The sequence below is a fragment of the Achroia grisella genome, unplaced genomic scaffold (genome assembly GCF_030625045.1).
Source record: "Achroia grisella isolate CSIRO2021 unplaced genomic scaffold, CSIRO_AGI_Agris_v1 utg1847, whole genome shotgun sequence".
NCBI classification, from domain to species: Eukaryota; Metazoa; Arthropoda; class Insecta; order Lepidoptera; family Pyralidae; genus Achroia; species Achroia grisella.
Window position 1 is genome coordinate 254,463 of NW_026712687.1, and position 19,553 is coordinate 274,015.

Here is a 19,553-nt window from a genome sequence, read left to right on the forward strand (position 1 = left end):
TATAAAGTTTTATTTTATGAATGCAGTTCGAATAAAAATTAATATATCGCAAAGAAAATAATATAACACAAATAAAAACAATAAATTCCCACTATGTAATAAAAAACGTATTATATTTATATTACATTATTATATTACATTTTACTCATTTTAGTAAACCGAATACAAAGATTTGTATTCGGTTTACTAAAATGAGTAAAATGTTGAAAATCTTATTGTAAAGACAAATTCTTATGTAGATACATAAGAATTTGTCTTTACAATAAGATTTTCAGTTCCTAATTAGAAATTTTCTACTATAAAACTGACAGATACGGCTAGCCTGATGCTAAGCACATTGAAATAATTAGCCTACGGAAACAACGCGTGCTCTGATGCACTGCCTTTGTCTCGTATGGCACCCAATAATGATGTCAATCATAATAAAATTAGTATTAGAGCGCAAATAAATATTTCTCTTATATATGACTATTTGAACAATATAATAAAGTAATTAAATAAAAAGAATCATCAAAATCGGTTAGGAGATAACCATGTAATATGTGTAAAGTTTTACAATTGCCAACTATCTCCCTTTTCAAACTTTTTAGAAAAACAAACTTAATAGAAAATATTTTAGATTAATATTATAATAAAAAATAATAAAACAAAGGCCATTCAATTAAATATGTATAAATATATATATATATATTACTTTTAAGGCAATATGGCTGACGTCATGGGCTAGCGAACTACGTCACTGCACCGACTATTAACAAAGAAAATCAGGTAACCTAGTTTCAGGAGGCTTGCATTTACGTTTGCTGCGAATGACCTGCCCAAATATAGAGCAGCTATTTATAGAACTGGGGGTCCGTATGCAGGCGCAGCCCATGAATGGTGCAACTACCTGCAACTAGGGCACGCTGCAATGATTTGACCTATATATTTTTCAATGAGTCGGTGCATGAACGGGGATGGAGCTCCATTGCGAAGCTCACTCCATTCAGTAGCAGTCGAACCCTCGAACCGCTTCGAGGTCGTCGTGACCTACTTTACCGCTATTCCGAATAAAGGAAACAGTATATCGCGAATTATGCACTCAATATTACGTATTATGTGAATTTTAAATTGTGAATTTAATTAATATTAATATTTTACTTATTAAAACTTTTAAATTTTGTGCTCTGTGCTACGAGTATAAAAAAATTAGTGCCGGCTTTCTATATTTTTTAAAATTCCCGCGAATATTTCATTTTTATAATAAAATAATTTCATTGGTCTTTCTTAAATACTCGAGCTCTGATTGGTCAAATCTTATTCCAGGGTGAAATACCCAATCGCATTTTGAGTTCATACAATTCCGTGCGACATTTGCGCCACCTGTCGCGCAGTCACGGTGTGTTCATTGAATAACCGGGCTGTTTTATTGACGCACGCGCACTGAGGCCCAACAAAGGGCCGAAATAAGAACGACTCGCAAGTGAATCTGATGTATTTATGTCATAAAAATGGTGAAATCTGTGAAGTGGCGAGTAGAAATTAGGATATTCGACGTGTCGAATCATGACCGAGGCATCTGAAAAGTAAGTGGTGTGCCAGTATCTCAGTTTTTGTGATTCGTGCTTCGCCCTTCTCGGGATAGGTAGGGCCTTACCCCGGCCATTTTTCATGTCTTACGGAATGTATAATGTCATTTAAGGTGTTCTTTGTGGCTTATATTACTGTATCTGAGCATAGCAGAGGATATCTGAGGTATATACAATTGGATAAAGCTGATTAAAAACATGAAGACTATGACCGCCGCCCTTAGGTCATAGTGTCCCTGAGTATATAGCTATAATCAATGAGTGTCCGTTCATTCACACTATTGTAGGTAACTACATGAAATTGTAAATGTATGGATCATATTAAATAGTACTTACCTATTAACTTTATAGATTGCTTTCGTTATAAATTAGTACTAATGATACAGAGTATAGTTGAAGAAATGGAAATTCGAAATTTAAAACTAAGTCGAACTAATCTGTCACCTACGATTACAATAACTGTTAAATAAACCTCTTTTCTTAAATTAGGTAATTGCAATTGATCTTTTTGTTGTAAGGACGATTAAAAAAAAATTCATTAAAATTTAGAAAAACATGTATTTAAAAACAAATAGAATAATTTAATAATGTTTGAAATATGAATATATTTAAAAGCTATAATTCATTAAATATAACTAAATAAGCCTATTATTAATTAATTAATACATTAAATTAATTATACAAACTAAGTGATAAATGAACATTACCTATTTATAGAGAAAAATAAAAAATTACATCACTACTTACAAAATGTTCTATAAATGAGTTAGGAAAAATTAATTATGTAATATATATTTTTTAATTAGCTTAGTCATTCGTAATGATTTATCTCAACTTATAGCAATAGATTTCCTAATGTGGTGATAAAAGAATGAAATAATGATGCTTTCCAATTAATATTTTATTATAAGTATATTTTGATATGTATAGGAATGTCTTAATCCTGTGATATTACAATTTTTATCTAATTGTTTATATTGGAATATTAAATTTGTAATATCCTAATAAATGTAATTGTGTATGAGTGTTTGTAATCAAACTCCTACATAGCTGGATCAATTTGGATAAAATTTTGTGTTTATGTTTCAATGGGATGGCATTATTTGGAAACAATTGGATCCAGTAGGCAGCACTGATCTGACAATTTTTCAGGATTTCTCTTATGCTGTTGGTGCAACTGACTGGATTATAGGCCAGTCGTGATGTTCATTCATTTTCTTCCAGGCATAATAATATCTGCATTTTCCACTAGTAGTAGGTGTATAATAATAATTATTAATAGGTACAAATTTAATGACATGCATGAGTTTCTACTAATGTTATACAATAACTAGATAAAATATATAGCCTATGCCCTATTCTGATGCATAAGTTTCATCAAAATCCTTTCAGTATTTTTCACATGAAAGAGTTACAAACATCCATCCATAGTTACAAACTTTCGCATTTATAATATTAATAAGATATTAATACCTGTATTACTAATTATGTTAATTTAGAATCAGGAAAACAAAGATCAGATAATGTTTTATTAGTCATTTTATATGACGTAAATATAGGTACATACAATTGTCAGAAAAAGTTCACTGTTCTTGTGAACAAGTTCCCATAAATATAATGAAGTCATTGTTAGACTAATTTTATGTAAAAACAAGTTTACATGGGTTTCTAGTGACCACAAGTGTACATGTTCAATTCCTATTAATGTATAATAATAATCTCAGGATAATTAACACAGCGCCATCTAGACCCAAGTTAAGCTAGCTAAAGCTTGTGTTATGAATACTAGATAACTGATACATATACATAGATATTTTTTTTTTGTAAATACATACTAATTATACATAGAAAACAACCAGACCGATACAAACAATCATACTCATGAAATGCGAGTAGAATATATGTATAGAGAAGTATGTATAAATATGTGTATCTTATATATAAAATTTTCATGTCATAATGTTTGTTACTATACTCCTCTGAAATGGCTAGATTTTTATGAAATTTTATATGCAGTTTCAGTAGCTCTGAGAATCGACTACTATCTATTTATAAAGCTTGTCCACCCCTAAAATTTTTTTATAATGTGACATTAAAAATATATCCAAATCTACATTTTCGCCCTTCAACCATCAACCTCATGTTTTAATAGTGATTTTAATTTATATAGCAAAACAATTTTTGGGAGGTCAGCTAGTATAGATATGGGGAGAAAGAGTAAGAGAGTCCATATTTTCATACTCATAGGACAGAGAAGTTAAGTAGGAAATTAAGCACCTAAAAAGAAGCTATATTAGGTAATATTTCAATTTAATACTCCTGACTTCCATGGTCCTACTGATGAGTGGACAGTCTGTTATCAGTCACTCATTCAAGATCTGAAGAAGAACAAGATCACTTGAAGAACTTAATTCAGATAGAAGAATAATAAAAAAAAGTAATAACATCTCTGTTCTGTGGTTTTGCTTGTCTCCCATCATGTTTTTTTTTTATACTATGATGGTGGCAAACAAACATCTGATGATAAATGGTTACCATAGCCTATGAACGCCTAAAACACCAGGGGTGTCACGTCACTTGTGTGTTGCCAACCCATCTTTTTTTTCTCCAAATCACAAACTCTTTCAGTATCGCGACATTTTTATACTATGCCTTTGTTGAGGGATCCGATAGTTTAACTTTAAAATGTAAGTATATTTATATACTGTGACTTTATATATGGTTTTGGATGAACAGTGCCTACTTGGTGCGCGTGCGGGCGCAAGTGATGTGCCGCGACGAGGGCACGGGCGGCTGGGTGGCGCTGGGGGGCGGCGGCCTCGCAGACGTCATGGTCGGCAAGCGCGCCCGCCACCACCACCGCACCTCCGGTCAGTACCACCCCTGATAGATAGATAGATGGGTGCGAGTGATGTGCCGAGACGAGGGAACTCGCAAGCGTCATGGTAGGTGATCACGCCCGCCACCACCGGTCAGTATCACCCACCACACCACACTCATAGATAGATAAATAGATGGGGACGAGTCATGTGCCGAGACGAAGGAACTCGCAGCCGTCATGGTCGGCAAGCGCGCCCGCCACCACCACCGCACTTTCGACCAGTACCACCCATCACACCACACTCATAGATAGATAAATAGATGGGGGCAAGTGATATGCCGAGACGAGGAAACTCACAGATGTCATGTTCGGCACGCGCTCCCTAAACCACCACCCCACCTCCGGTTAGTACCACTCACCACACCACACTCATAGATAAATGGGTGCGAGTGATGTGCCGCGACGAGAGCACTCACAGATGTCATGGTCGGCAAGCGCGCCCGCCACCACCACCGTACCTCCGGTTAGTACCACTCACCACACCACACTCATAGATAGACATAGAGTAAGATCCAGAGTCCCCAGACTTTACATAATTACTGAATAACGAAATAGATAATAATAGTAATTTAAGTGATATTTATTAATAAATAATATTGACAGCGCCATGCACTAGTGCATCCGCGGGGCACCAGTGAAGGATGACAAGATGAGCATGAGGTCAGGTCAGTTAGCCCATCATAGTAAATCACCAAGCCTTTATGACTTCCAGGGGGAATATTAGACTCCAAGTAGACTTGCTGATGAGCAATACACTGGTACAATTGGCGATGAATACGTACCATGTCAGGTTGACCTCCACGCATCGTCTTATCATCCTTTACTAGTGCCCTGCCAGCCTATACCTTTAGGGTACGCTGAGCACCATTCCATTAAAATCTACTAAAAAAAAGGTGATGAGTGTACCCCACCATCGTAAGCCATTAGCGCAGGCAAATGCACCATTTCATAATCATCAATTATAAACAAAATAGGTGATAAGTATATTGTTCACCAGGTGGTGGTGATAGCAACGGCGACACAACATCTTCGTCTACAAACGCACCGACGCACGAATACTTCATACATGGCAAGCGGATCAGCGACAATATGGTGAGTTTGTATACTTTAATTTAAAGTATAGCTGTTGTTTTACTCTCCGACGATGGTAACACCGTTAAAACGAATTGAATAAGAGAGGACGGTTGTTTGCTCGTCCCCTGTTACATTGGATTCAAATATACTAACCTATCTTTTAAGCCAAGAAATCCCACATTTCTTCGCTAAAAGATATATAAGTTTTAGATACTTAGTATTTTAGTATCATATCATAAGTCTGTAACAGATCTACACGAGTAAAGATATTTTAATTTTATTTGATTGATATTGTATTCGCCATGATTTTACCATATGTTCGCCATTTTAGGAAACTCTGACTGCACGTCTGATATTAACAGTCAGACAAAATTGAACAGTAATAATTGAATTAAATATAGAATAACTAAAAATATGTTTTCAAATATTTAATTTCAAGTATGACAAGAACAAGGGAGATAGCAGATGTTTTATTCAAATATATGATGTAACACTTTATATTAAGCTGCGTCTATGTAGAATAGCGTATTAATTATTTAGGCTAATTATAAAAATCCAAAGAAAAAGTTTTCTTGAAAAAGAAAAAAATAGCTTTCTTAATTTATCTTTTAATGACAAAGTTTGTATGGAAATTAATTACCATCTTCTAGCTTTAAAAGTGATGTTACTTCCACACAACCTTTCATCTCTTTTCATCATTCTTTCAGTACTTTTTTCGCATTATATATGTAAATAATAATCATGTACGATATATCTACATAAGTAATCAATATAAATAAATTGGCTATTAAAAAAAAACTGTTGAGTTTCTTGTCAGTTCTTCTCAATCAGTATACTGAACTGGACGATAGGAAGAAAATATTATTACAAAAAATTTGACGTTCATAAGCGGCTAAAATGTCCTACATGAATGAATGATTTGTATGTTCCAGGTGGTTCTAGAATGTACCATAAAGAAGGACTTTCAGTACAACAAGGTGATGCCAACGTTCCACCACTGGGTGACTGACGAGAAGAGGTTCGGGCTTACATTCCAGACGGCAGCTGATGCTCGGGCGTTCGACAAGGGCGTCAGGACGGCGATTGAGGAGTTACTGGACGGTAAGTAGATGAGTAAAGGTGGATTTACACGAAAGGATATAACCATTGTGGCGTTGTAGGTGGATTTATATTAAAGGAAATAATCGTTGTGTTACGGTTTATCATACTCAATACTAGATCTTTCTAGAATACTAAACTAGCCATCACAGAAAATGTATGTCTATAAACCACAAAAATATTAAGTGTCGTTTTTAATTTCAAATTTACAGATTTACGTTAAATTAATATGAAAGTATATACAGTACTTACAACAAGCAATGAGAACAAATAGACACTAGAACTTTATTTTTATTAATTACAAAAAAAAAACTGTCTATTTGTGCTCGTTAATCTCTGAAACGATTTTCACGTGACTTTCACATATAGCTAATGTTATAAAGAGTAACTAGTAGGCTTATTTATTTTTAAAAATATTATGTATTTTAATTAATAAAATAGTTAAATTCCACGCGGACGAATCCGCGGATAACGGCTAGTATAGTATATCATAAGAGCCTGTAATAGACACACAAAGATATTTTGATTTGATTCACACTTGTACAAAGTATTTATAACAAGAGCTAACAGATATGGAATATTCAGTTCAATAATATTATTAACAGTATACCTCTTTTTTGGTTTCAAAGTCAAAAAGTCGAAATTAAATGCAGTATTGCTTCTTATTTTAAGATAAATGAAAAATTCTATATTTTTTGAGACTTATTAATAAACGTTCTAGGGTAGGGTAGGGTAAGATAGGGGTAGGTAGGGTAGTAGAGATAGACTTTGTAAGTCTTCTATAGCAATATAAATCCTACAATAATAAAACCTTTTTATTTCTGTATTCATCAACACGTTCTTACTAATAAAAGTAAAATGTTTTAGTATATAATTTTTTCTCTTATATTTGATAATGCTTTTATTATTATTATTTTTGGTTATGAACCCCTCTTTTTCTATGACTATTTTTATCCATGAATGCCTTATTCTCACCTATTTCGGCCGCAAAGCAGGCTTCTATATGTTTGTAAAATAATAATATTTTAAGGCAATACGCACAGCGCCATCTAGTCCCAAGCTAAGCAGAGCTTGTGTTATGGGTACTAGAAAACTAATATGAATACATAGATACTTTTTTGTAACTAACATACATATGCATAGAAAACATCCAGACTGACAATCATACTCATGAATACAAATGTTTGTACCGCGCTAGGAATCAAACCAGCGACCATTGGAAGTATAGTAGCGTGTTAAACCGCCAGCCCAACAAAGCTGTCAAATCGATACCAATATAAATGCGAATCTTTGTTTTTTTTTTAATAATTTTCCAATATATACTGACTAAAAACGTCTTATTTATTTACGTCATACTAAGCGAGCTTTACAGTTTCTCATTATGCCCACTTAGGATTGTATACATATACACACACTTATAAACACTAGTTACTAATACATACACAGTAATTACACAAGGAAAAAATAATAATCTTATTTTTACATACTTGCATAAGTAATTTACTGCCATACTACGAAACTCCAGCAAATGACTAGTAAATATGTCTAGATCTGGAAAGCATTCTTAATGAATAACTTGAAGGTAGGTCGAGAAAGGACATAGGCTCTCTTTTATCTCAAATAATAGACGACGTCGTGTGTAAGAGCCAGTGTTCTATATGAATGAATGCATTTAAGTTTAACTTTAAAGAAGTAGTTAAATCTTTATTCAAATAAATTTAATACAAGCACTTTTGAATAGTCATATTTTTTTATTCCACCGCTCATTCGGAACGCAGACTCATCACAAGAAGAATGAGCATGAAACTTGTGTGTTGCTCTTTTGAATACTTATTTTTCTTCAAATGTATTTATATCAGTTTATTTGATAATTATTACTTTGACGGCCTTTACCACACCCCCTTACTTCCGACGGTCGCGGGTTCGATTCCTTGCACAGCACATATATTTGTATTCATGAGTATGGTTGTTTGTATCAGTCTGGGTCTTTTCTATGCATATTTTCTATGTATATGTATCAGTTATCTAGTACTAATATCCATAACACAAGTTTTAGTTAGCTTAACTTGGGTCTAGATGGCGCTGTGTGAATTGTCCTGAGATTATTATTATTATAATTATTATATATTTTCTATTCTATTACATTAATATATTAATAATAATAATATATTATATTAATAATGTCTGAACTAATTTATCTAATGTGCTTTCTTTTTGCCTCCCCTCTTCCGTATACTGGATTCTTACACGGTAAGTGGAAATCAATCTTATTAATTTTATAGACGCGAAAGTTTGTAAGTGTGGATGGATGTTTGTTACACCTTCAAGCAAAAACTACAGAATGGATTTTGATGAAACTTTACAGTAATGTAGATTATATATCAACAACACAGACTAAATTTTATGCGGATGAAACCGCGGGCACAGCATATATAATAAATACTACATATACAGATCTGTATCATCAATAAACGTCACAAAAACAAGCAACAAAAAAAATAATTCTTGACTTAAACATTTTTACTATTTTAAACTAATTAAAATAGTATAAGGACATAATACTGGCCAATGTTTAAATAATAATAGAATAATGTAACCTGTGTGATAGTCTATGGTATTAATTTTTTTTTATTTATTTACAGGTCTGGGTGGGGCGTGGCCATCACTTCATGCATATAAAAAACACAACCCAGCACCCAAAGAAGACGACGAGGAACAAAATATCTTTGAGGTAAATAGAATATAATAGCACATTAAGAACATTTTTGTAACCTATTACAATACACCCCTATTTATTTATATTGAAGCATACAAAGTTGATTATATATTGGACCCCGTGCTTGAATCTGTATCGCGAGAGATTACAAAAGCCTTCTATGTAATAATATTAATAAATAACAGAGTGTGGCCTAGTGGGCTAGTGCTATATATATCAAATTGTAGTTCAAATTTCTAAGTCCAGTAACAGAAAACCGATTACAAACCAAACAAATCCAAGGTACGGTGGTAAGATCGCCTTCTACTACTTTGTGTTCAAATATATTGAACGAAACTGGGCATGACGAAGTTAGTCTCTAACACCATGGATTCGGCCGCCGCTTGGTGGATCCATAGAATAGTAAGAACTTCGTTTCTCTGGCACACCATGGACCTGTCACTTGCACGAAGGATATATGGAATTATAGCCGTGGGTAGCCATAGGCTCAGCAGGAACCTAAAATATTGTGTAATTAGCAAACCATACCCGCCTCTTACACCGATTCATTATCCTCATACACACAGTATCTGTATATTATTTTTTGTGTCTCGACTGTGGAGTATATTTTCTTACGGAAGTATCGTAGTCAGTACTTAAAAATGTATATTTTTAGATTTGGATAGGTACCTTACAGGTCAGAGACACCGTGGCTACACCCATGCATAGAATACTAACGAATAGTTTTGTCCGTAGTGTTTGAACCTGCCGTCGGACTCGCGCTCCAGCTCCGAGAACTCAACCGCAAGCCGCGGCCGGAGGCGCCCCCCCGACGACCTCACGCAGACCCCCATACTGTCCGCCATCACGCTGCCACGACACCCGCTCACAGGTACCCACACTACGACCACACCAGCACTCACCACCACCTCACGCAGACCCCTGTCCATACTGTCCGCCATCACACCATTTAAAAGCTAAGCAAATATTTGTACCGCTTTTTACGAAAATTACGCAGACGGAGGAGTATGGAATTTCGCGCACTTATAGTTTATACTAGCTGTACCCGCGACTTCGTCCGCGTGTAATATAACTTTATTTTCCTAAAATCAAAGTAGCCAAGTTACTTCTTATTACATCAGCTACCTGCCAATAAAAGTCCCGTCAAAATTAGTCCAGCCATTCCAGAGATTAGCCGAAACAAACAGACAGACAGACAAAAATTGTAATAATGTTATTTTGGTGTATGTACCATATTTATATTCATATGCATGTACTAAAAAACTATTATTTCTGGATTATTTAAAAGAGCAACACACAAGTTTCTTGATCGTTCTTCTTATGATGAGACAGCTTTCCGAACGAGTGGTTGATAAAAAACAAATTGTTATGATTCTTCAAAAGTGCTTAAATTAAGTTTATTTGAATAAATGATTTTCTATTCTATTCTATAAATATATATTATTTGTATGAATTACAGAGTCGCTGAAACAATACGAGGTGCAGTACGAGGACAAACCACCAGAGGACTCCGACCCGGACCGGTGTCCGTACGTCCGTCTCACGCCGGTGTGTACATGCCCTTATAACTGATAATATTTTATAATACAGAGAAAATTAGGACATATACGCTTTATAAAGTGACAGTACTTTTATTTAGTAACTAGCTAAAAATATTTAAAATGAAACTGTAGAAAACATGTGGGAGAATATAAGAAGATGTTAGTGATAACTTGTTTCCTAGTTTTAAGGTAATGGACCATTGTGCGCGTTATCAAGGTGTAAAAGTATAGAATAATTTGCTTGTAGATTTAAAGGATATCAGAAGCATTTCAGTATTCAAAACTAAATTAACACACTCAATATATATTTTACACAACAAAATATATTTTACTTTAAACTAATATTTTATATGAATTGTATTTATGTGTAATGAATAAATAAAAAAATAATAAAATTATAATACATACATACATAAATACAGTACTAATGTTTCCTTTTTCTTTTTAATTCCAGTTTCATGATTACACATACCCACAAGTGGGAAGCGGTGTCCCTGGCTCCGAAAAGTCCTCGCCTAACACCAAACCGCCGCTCCTCAAACGCGACTCTGGTAAGCACGTTTTTTTGAATGAACATGGTAAAGGAGCCATGGTGGAGCACCCAGGCTGGTCAGTTAGTCCATTCTGGCGAATTCACCTACACACTGGTGAAACAGAAGTGGAAGAATCTAGTGCCCCAAAACAATTTAGACAAAAAAAAATTTTAGACTAAGTCAGGCCAGTGGTGAATTCATCACGATTATTTCTAAGAACGACCATTACCAGTTCGATCTTACACGACTTATTACTAGCAATAGGGCCAGTATCGCTATTCCTAAGTCATCATCTGCTTCTTCCATATCCCATTTATTTGTGGTCGTCGTAATATGTTTTTCTCTTACATTCATCCCTGTTCGCAGTCATCTCGTTATTTACTCCCTTTCTTACCATATCTTTCACACAGTCCATCCATCTCTTTGTCGGCCTTCCTCTGCCCTTATAATCAGCCCACTCATATGTAATACCTTCTTTAAAATATTGTCTTCATTCCTATTCATTACATGCCCATACCACTATTACGAAGATTCAATATTTTTAAATAACAATTTTTTTCTATACAACCTTTCATCTCCCCTTACAACCATTTTTCACATTAAAAATGTCCTATCCCTGGGTGGAGATAACTGTGTACCATATTTCATTTAAATCTGTTCAGTTTTGGTGTGTAAACACGACAGACAGACAGAGTTACTTTCGCATTTATAATATTAGTAAAGAAGTAAGGATTAGACTTGTATATGGAGTATAACAACACAACAATAATTTATTTATTAACCAAAATTGTTTCACATGTACACATTAACATTGATTTCTACACTAAATAGGGTTTGTCCTGTAGGTACTAGGATACGAATTTTCATGCACAAAATAAAAGTAATAATGTAACATCTCTGAACAGGGTCTATAAAGAAACTGCACGGGTATAGTGGACCCCCACCGCTGCCTGGAAAGAAACCTACGGAATCATTTCAAGCAAGGCTCAAGTGCAGGTATGGTAGTGATAACTATTTCTCACCCAGTCGTATAGAAATTTGAATAATTATTTATATTATTAACAGGGTCTTAACACGAATAATTTTATGGTAAATAAAGGTAGTTACATCTCTATGTTTCCACAATTGCCTGTGTGTCGCGATTAACAGATCTTTAGGACAATTAAACACGAAAGTTTAAATACATAATTAATTTAACGTTCAGTAAGACATAGACAAATAATATTAAAGACAACATAATGTACTCTCAATTTGACCACAGACATTAACTATAAACAAAAGATATATGTATATGGGTGTGAAACGTATGGTAGTGTGTATTTTTTTTATTGATTTAATCTATTTTTAATTCATAATATTAAAAAAATATTAGCATTCTGCGCTCTTTCTCTATATAAATTATAAGTGTGCGAAATTTCATACTACTCCGTCCGAGTAATTTTCGTAAAAAGGGGGTAGAAAAATTTTGCTTCGCGTATTAATATACAGATATATAAATAAAATTACAGTGTATAGACGCTGTAATTTTATTACTAATATTATTAGTAAAAAACGGTTATTTCAATATTACAAATAGATGTAATATTGAAATAACCGTTTTTTACTACATAAATACGGTACATACACCAAAAAACACTTTTTATGTCTGTCTTTTTGTTCCGGCTATATATCTCTAAAATGGCTGAACCTATTTTGACGAGACTTTTATTATCAGGTAGCTGACGTAATAAGGACTAACTTATTTTTCTAAAATAAAAGTAGCCTAACTACTTTTATTTTAGAAAAATAAAGTTAAATTCCACGCGGACAAAGTCGCGGGTACAGCTAGTATAAACGCTGTGTTTTGTCACCAGACACTGCCATGAGTGGTACCTGGAGAGTGCGAACCGAGCAGGCGCTTGCGAGTACGCGCCCGACTGTTGCCGTGCGTGCATCGACGCTGTTACCTGCATCAAATGCGCACAGGTATCATACCTGATTTATATTTATTTATTTACCTTCATCATCATCATTTCAGTCAGGAATACATCCACTGTTGAACAAAGGCCTACGTTGTCGGTCCTATGTACGTCGGTACGTGTTGTAGATCCTACGTTGATCGCAATCAACGCTTAACAACGACCTTGACTGTTTTAGTATTAAAAAAAAATAGTATTTCTGTCAGATGCTAATCTGCACCCTACAACCGAAACTTAGTTTACAAAGCAATGCTGAGTGGCTGAAATAATGACTACGCAACTGTGTAATTAATGTTGTCAATAAATAGATTTATTATTACTTTATTTATTTATTTATTATGAAAGCCATACAGAGAAACATATTTACATTGTTTTCGCATAGTCAATATTATATTACTGACTAAATCTACTGATTTAAATTGTAACATATCCTTACAAGTTCACATATAAGTACACCACTATATGGAAGAGGACACTGACTTGTGAAACAAAGGTATTTTCTATACCTACCACAGAAGTCAGGGACTTCATAAATTATTATATTATTTATTATTATTATAGCCCAGTTAACATTGGTGTTAATGTAATTTTGCAGGGTATGTTGTACCACTGCATGTCGGATGCTGAGGGTGATTTCGCGATGCACCCTTGCGCGTGTGGCCCGCCAGACGAAGCCTGCGCTAAACGGTATATATTTGTCTCGAAATTTTAGTTTAGTTTCCCCGAAACACAAAAAAATATATGTCTTTGTAGACCATCATGATCATTGTGAACCTTAACGACCTCGGCAGTTTACCATACCGCCTTACTTATGGCGGTATGCTAAACCGCCGCGGTGTGATGGTCACGGGTTCGATTCTTGGCACGGTACAAACATTTGTATTCGTGACTATGATTGTTTGTATCATCTGGGTGTTTTCTATGTATATATTTACAAAATATATACGAATATATAAGTATTAATATCAGTTGTCTAGTACCCATAACACAAGCTGTGCTTATTATTTAGAATCGTATCCGGTCACTATCCATTAAGTAAGTATGGATATTTAATGAAAAAAGAAAATTCACACGATTGTGTTGTATTTCAAAAAGTAGATGTCCATCACCTGTTGATGGAATGTGATAGGAATCGAGCAGAGAGGAAACTATTTATTAAAACTTTTAATATCAACAAAGTTCATTTGGGCACTATTCAGAGCATACTACTGATATTGCGCTGTGATTGTGTGCGGTGATAAAAGCAATTTAATAAATAGATCCTTCTCAGTTCGTAATTATTTATTTACGTTTATTGTTTTTAAGAATTGTTACAATCAGTTTAATATAATAGGGTTGACATGTTTAAAAACAAAAGTCCCAAAAATAAATTTAGAAAAGAAAAAAAAGCTCAGCTTGCCGTGGAACTAGACAGCGCTGTATTAATTTTTCAGGGTTATTATTAATCTGTATTAAAAATAATAACATTGATTGTAGATGGGTGGGCATCACGCTGCTGAGTCTGCTGGTACCGTGCCTGTGTTGCTACATGCCGTTGCGTTGCGGGCACAGAGCGGCGCGCGCCGCCAGCCTCGCTGGTGGTCACCACTCACCGCACCAGGCTCACCAGCCCCACCGTCCGCACTAACTAAACAACACACTGAGGTCAATTCTGAAATAATTTCTAAACGAATCTCTAAAAATCATATTTTTAGACATTCAATCTGAAGCGCTATTCCTTGTAGGAGTTAGAGAACTGGAGAATATAATGTCAAAAACAACGTATAAATTATATACGATTTTTTTAGAGATTGAAATTGAAGCGCTTTTTCTTGTAGGAGGAATTAGAAGGTATACAATGGAGAATATAATGTCAAAAAACAACGTATAAATTAAATACGATTTTTTTAGAGATGGAATATAAAGCGCTATACATTGTGGGCGAAATTAGAGAACTGAAAATGGAGAATATAATGTAAAAAAACAACGTATAAATTATATACGAATTAATGAATTTGAGTGATGAACTACATAGTGGTTTCAGCATTATTAAGACCTGTACAATGAAAGGAGATCTTGCGGATATTATTCGCATACTTTTATGAACTTGTAAGATTCTATGACATACAAAAAGAATGAACAAAAATTGATGAAGTTTACGAAGAACTGGAAGTTGTAAAGTAAATGTGAACATTATTGTTAATAATATATAATAACCGTTCCTTTAATATACAACGGTTATTATAAATTAATAAATAGTTGAGTATGGAGAATTGATCTTTGTGGTCGAACAGTTTTCGTCAAAGTAAAATAAACTTAGTTCAAGAAGAAATAAGGTCGAGAGAAAAGATTCTTCATCCGCACTAACACTCCCATAAAAGGAGAGTAAGCTCAGATATGACGCTTGATAGGGATCAGTGGAAGAAAATGCCATACTACGGCGACCATAAACAATGGGATGGTATGAAAATAACTAAATCGTTATTAAAAAAACCAATGTGAACTAACTTTAGTTCATGCAAGTCTTAATATATATTTTCATTGAACCATAAATGAATATACATTTTTACTATCGATAAAAATATTGGGGTTAGTGGAGAATAGCGCTTCAAGTATATTATTTTAGAGAATAATTTCAGCATTGGTCATATAATACTCTAAACTGTCACCTCTATTTCTCTTTCTCTAAAAAATATATCAATTTTAGAGATGGAGTTTTAGAGTGACTTTTTAGAATGAACCTATTACCTCCTAAATATTAAAAAGCAATACGTACAAATGATATACCATCGATTGGTTCAAGTGTACTTTTAACAAAGTCAAATAAAACAGTGAGAGTTGTACAATACCTTTTCTACAAGTTACTTTAAAATATATAGTTGCAAAAGTATTTTAAGATACAAAAAAAACGTAAAAATAATCTGGTTAAGCGAAATGGTTTTCTTCTAAACATCAAATCGTCGATATCTATAGTAATATACTATATAAATATAGTTACAATGTAAGAATTATATGATCATTAATGTTTTTAAATAGTGTGAATAATAAACAAGAATATGTATCCGAATGAAAAGTATAAAATTCCTCAAAAGGTTGTTGAAAATGAACATTAACGGGCTTGGAAATTGTAACGGATGTAGTGTTGAAATTATGGCATTCAGAACGAAGAGTTGTGGATTGGAAGTAGTCATTTAATGCTATGGACAATGTGCACGAGATGGTTAAGTGTTGCAGAGACAATTAGTATAGCAACACTTATTATGGTGACGTCGTATGCTGTGAAATTTGCAAATGGCAGCACTGAGTGAAGTGATAACGCATTACCAGTGTTCAAGATTTGAAGTGACGTTTATTATCTGTTGCCATAATGTTGCCACTTTAAGAACTATTTTTAAATATTCAGTGTTTTTAGCGAATACTAGTCTATGAGGGGCTTGCTAATTCGCCATGGTTCAGATTTATATGCAGCAGGGATGCCAACCGTATGGGAATTCTCGTGCAGTTACGAGATTTTTGGCCAACAGGTACGAGCGACATTTTCGTCCCCGTACAAAGTGCGTACTTAATTTTGACCAATAGGAATCGGTCAAAATACGATGTTGTACGCGTTTAAAGAGCCAAATTTAGCCAATTGAGATTTTTGACTCTGTTGTACGAAGCTAAGTGTTTTTTTAGGTTGGCATCCCTGATCTGTAGTCTATGAAATGTGTGTTGTGCCATAAGAAAGTACCTACGATGTTTGAATATAATATTTCCCTTGTTTTCTCATGCAAATATTTCAGTCTTCCATTTGGGATTTAGCGTTTCTTCTGACATTGATTGTTTGTAATTAGATCTGTTTATATAATCTCAATAGTTGCAGTTGTGAAAATTCTATTATATGTTTGGCGTAGACAAATAATAAATATATATATTATTATATACAAATGTTTACATATCTCATTGTTAATATCTTTAAATATGTATGCGCTTTTCGTATTTTTATTAGCCTTTATATCCATGACAAGGATGTAATTGGAATGGCAATTACGCTTACGGCTAGCCTTATGGAAAGCCGTTAGCGATATACAAGAACAGTGACACGGATATCACGTTATCACGTGATGGCTGTGGTACTCGTCATTCTTGAGAACTCAGTTGTAAAAATAACAGCTGTTGCTCTTCAAACCGGATAACAGCTTGCAAAGCAATCTGTTTGACGGCGGCAAGTCTATACTAAACCGGTTTCTCTACCTCGGTTTAAGCTATGTATGCGTTTTTATACAGGTATTCTACATTTTTTTTATTCCGTACTTTAATGTACTCAATTTTTTTTTACTAGCATTATTTGCAAATACGGGTAGTAATGTTACCTAGTTGTCAGCATTTTCTTTTTTTTAATAAAAAGCTGTATTTTTTTTACACATTTTTTTGTGAAAGTTGTATTTTTTTTTTAGAAACGTTTTTAATTTAATTTGCAGACAATTTTCTTCTATTAAGAAATTAAATGTAAAACTTATTGTAATTGTAATGTCACTTTAAACAACATATTTATTATTAGTGTTTAAATATAGTAAACATTAATATGTTGGAAGTTTTTAAACATTATATGAATGTTCATGTGGTAAATTTTACATAAATTCGTGAATAGATTCTAAGTATATAAAATATAATAATTGTATATCACGCATTTCGTCACATTTTCTTTACTATATATTCAATTTGTCTAGTCTTTTCAAATGATCAGTATTTTTTTAGATTCATTCACATTCTTTTACTCATTCTGTTTAATAAATAAATAAAAAACTAAAATTGACCAAAATGTTTTTGTATATTTATAAATAAGAATATCACGGCAGGAATTTACGGCACAATCTGCGTTTGGGGTCTTGCACTCGTCCACAAATGAACTTCGCGAATTTAAAGTTGAAATATTAGATGTATAAAATATAAAATCCTATTATGTATTTTCTCATGAAAATGGGCTCACTTGGGGGAATATAATACTGATTTTATATTTTGTTCTGCTAAAGTGATCTTCACATACGTCGTATCACTTTGGTAAGAAGCAGGAACGTATATAAATAAAAAAAATATAGCTACAGTTAATTAATTAACTATATGGTACGACCAGCGTGGGACTCCACACCCGGTTACCTGAATTCCTACCGTAATGAAGTTTGTTACTCCGCATAAAACTTTAAATATTGTATTAAATAAGGTAATTGTATTAAATGTTTAATTATATATTTAAGAACTGTATTTTACTGTTTTTTAAATATTAACATCTTGGTATGCGGTCGGTTAAAATTATATCCATTTATTATGTTCCATGATGAAATATAAAGAGACTTAAAATTTACTGTAGTGGATCTAATTGTATAATGATATAAAAATGTCAGTGTTTAGTGTCTCTCTACTTGAATATATATTAAATAAGCATATTGGACGATTCACAAATTTACCAAAGTTGAAAACGTTGAAGTGGAAGTTGAATGAGATATCCAAAAACTGAAATGGTTGTTTAACAATGATAAATGTATTGAAATATTAAATAAATAATCGTAAATTATATGTTTTATTTTATTTGTGTCTGTGGTATTTTAGTTATACGATGTCACTCTTCTGCTTTAATTAGTGACATCAGTTATGAACTGATACATTATAATAATAATCTCTCAGGTCAATTCACAAAGCGCCATCTAGAGCCAAGTTAAGCTAGCTAAAGCTTGTGTTATGGGTACTAGATAAATGATATATAGATACATAGATTTTTTTTAGATCGTAAATACATACATATTATAGATAGAAAACACCCAGACCGACACAAACACTCATATTCTAAAATACAAATATTTGTGCAGTACGAAGAATCGAACCTGCGACCATCGGAAGTAAGGCGGTGTGCTACAGCGCTAGACCACCGAGGCCGTACTATATACTTACTTTTACAGAAGCAAAATTTTCTTGCCGTTACATCATACGCTAGGAGTCGAGTAATGTTAACTAGCATTCCATTAGGAATGCTATTAATCCAATAAAACTGCGAACAAGTTTTTACAAATTGGAATCTTAAAATAAAATCAAAATTCAAATCTTAGATATAAATTACATTTATTTACTTTACAGATGTTAAATAAAAATTACTTATTTAATAAATATTTACATAAACTTACAGTCTATTGGAAGGAACATCATTGCAAGGCAAGAAGTCTAATTATCTCTG

The 19,553-nt window shown here is 33.5% G+C and overlaps 1 protein-coding gene across 2 annotated transcripts; it reads left to right on the forward strand.

Moving 5' to 3' along the window:
* Window positions 1–1,380: 1,380 nt before the first annotated feature.
* On the forward strand, window positions 1,381–18,899 carry LOC131841559 (sprouty-related, EVH1 domain-containing protein 1). 2 transcript variants are annotated; one of them, XM_059189876.1, is made up of 12 exons: window positions 1,381–1,565; window positions 4,305–4,438; window positions 5,447–5,541; window positions 6,456–6,624; window positions 9,264–9,352; window positions 10,073–10,208; window positions 10,797–10,885; window positions 11,333–11,429; window positions 12,317–12,407; window positions 13,265–13,376; window positions 13,965–14,056; window positions 14,846–18,899. In XM_059189876.1, the coding sequence occupies exons 1-12, from the start codon at window positions 1,546–1,548 to the stop codon at window positions 14,994–14,996; spliced, it is 1,275 nt and encodes a 424-aa protein (XP_059045859.1). In that variant the 5' UTR covers window positions 1,381–1,545; the 3' UTR covers window positions 14,997–18,899. The 2 variants fall into 2 exon arrangements, with proteins under 2 accessions (XP_059045859.1, XP_059045860.1); XM_059189877.1 differs by having other exon boundaries at window positions 9,315–9,352.
* Window positions 18,900–19,553: the final 654 nt, after the last annotated feature.

What these genes read in the sequence shown, in the direction of transcription:
- LOC131841559 (XM_059189876.1), top strand. Translation starts at nt 1,546, where the DNA reads ATGACCGAGGCATCTGAAAA. An exon ending in CCTGCATCAAATGCGCACAG is followed by an intron (nt 13,377 to 13,964) that starts GTATCATACCTG and finishes GTAATTTTGCAG; the next exon opens with GGTATGTTGTACCACTGCAT. An exon ending in GACGAAGCCTGCGCTAAACG is followed by an intron (nt 14,057 to 14,845) that starts GTATATATTTGT and finishes CATTGATTGTAG; the next exon opens with ATGGGTGGGCATCACGCTGC.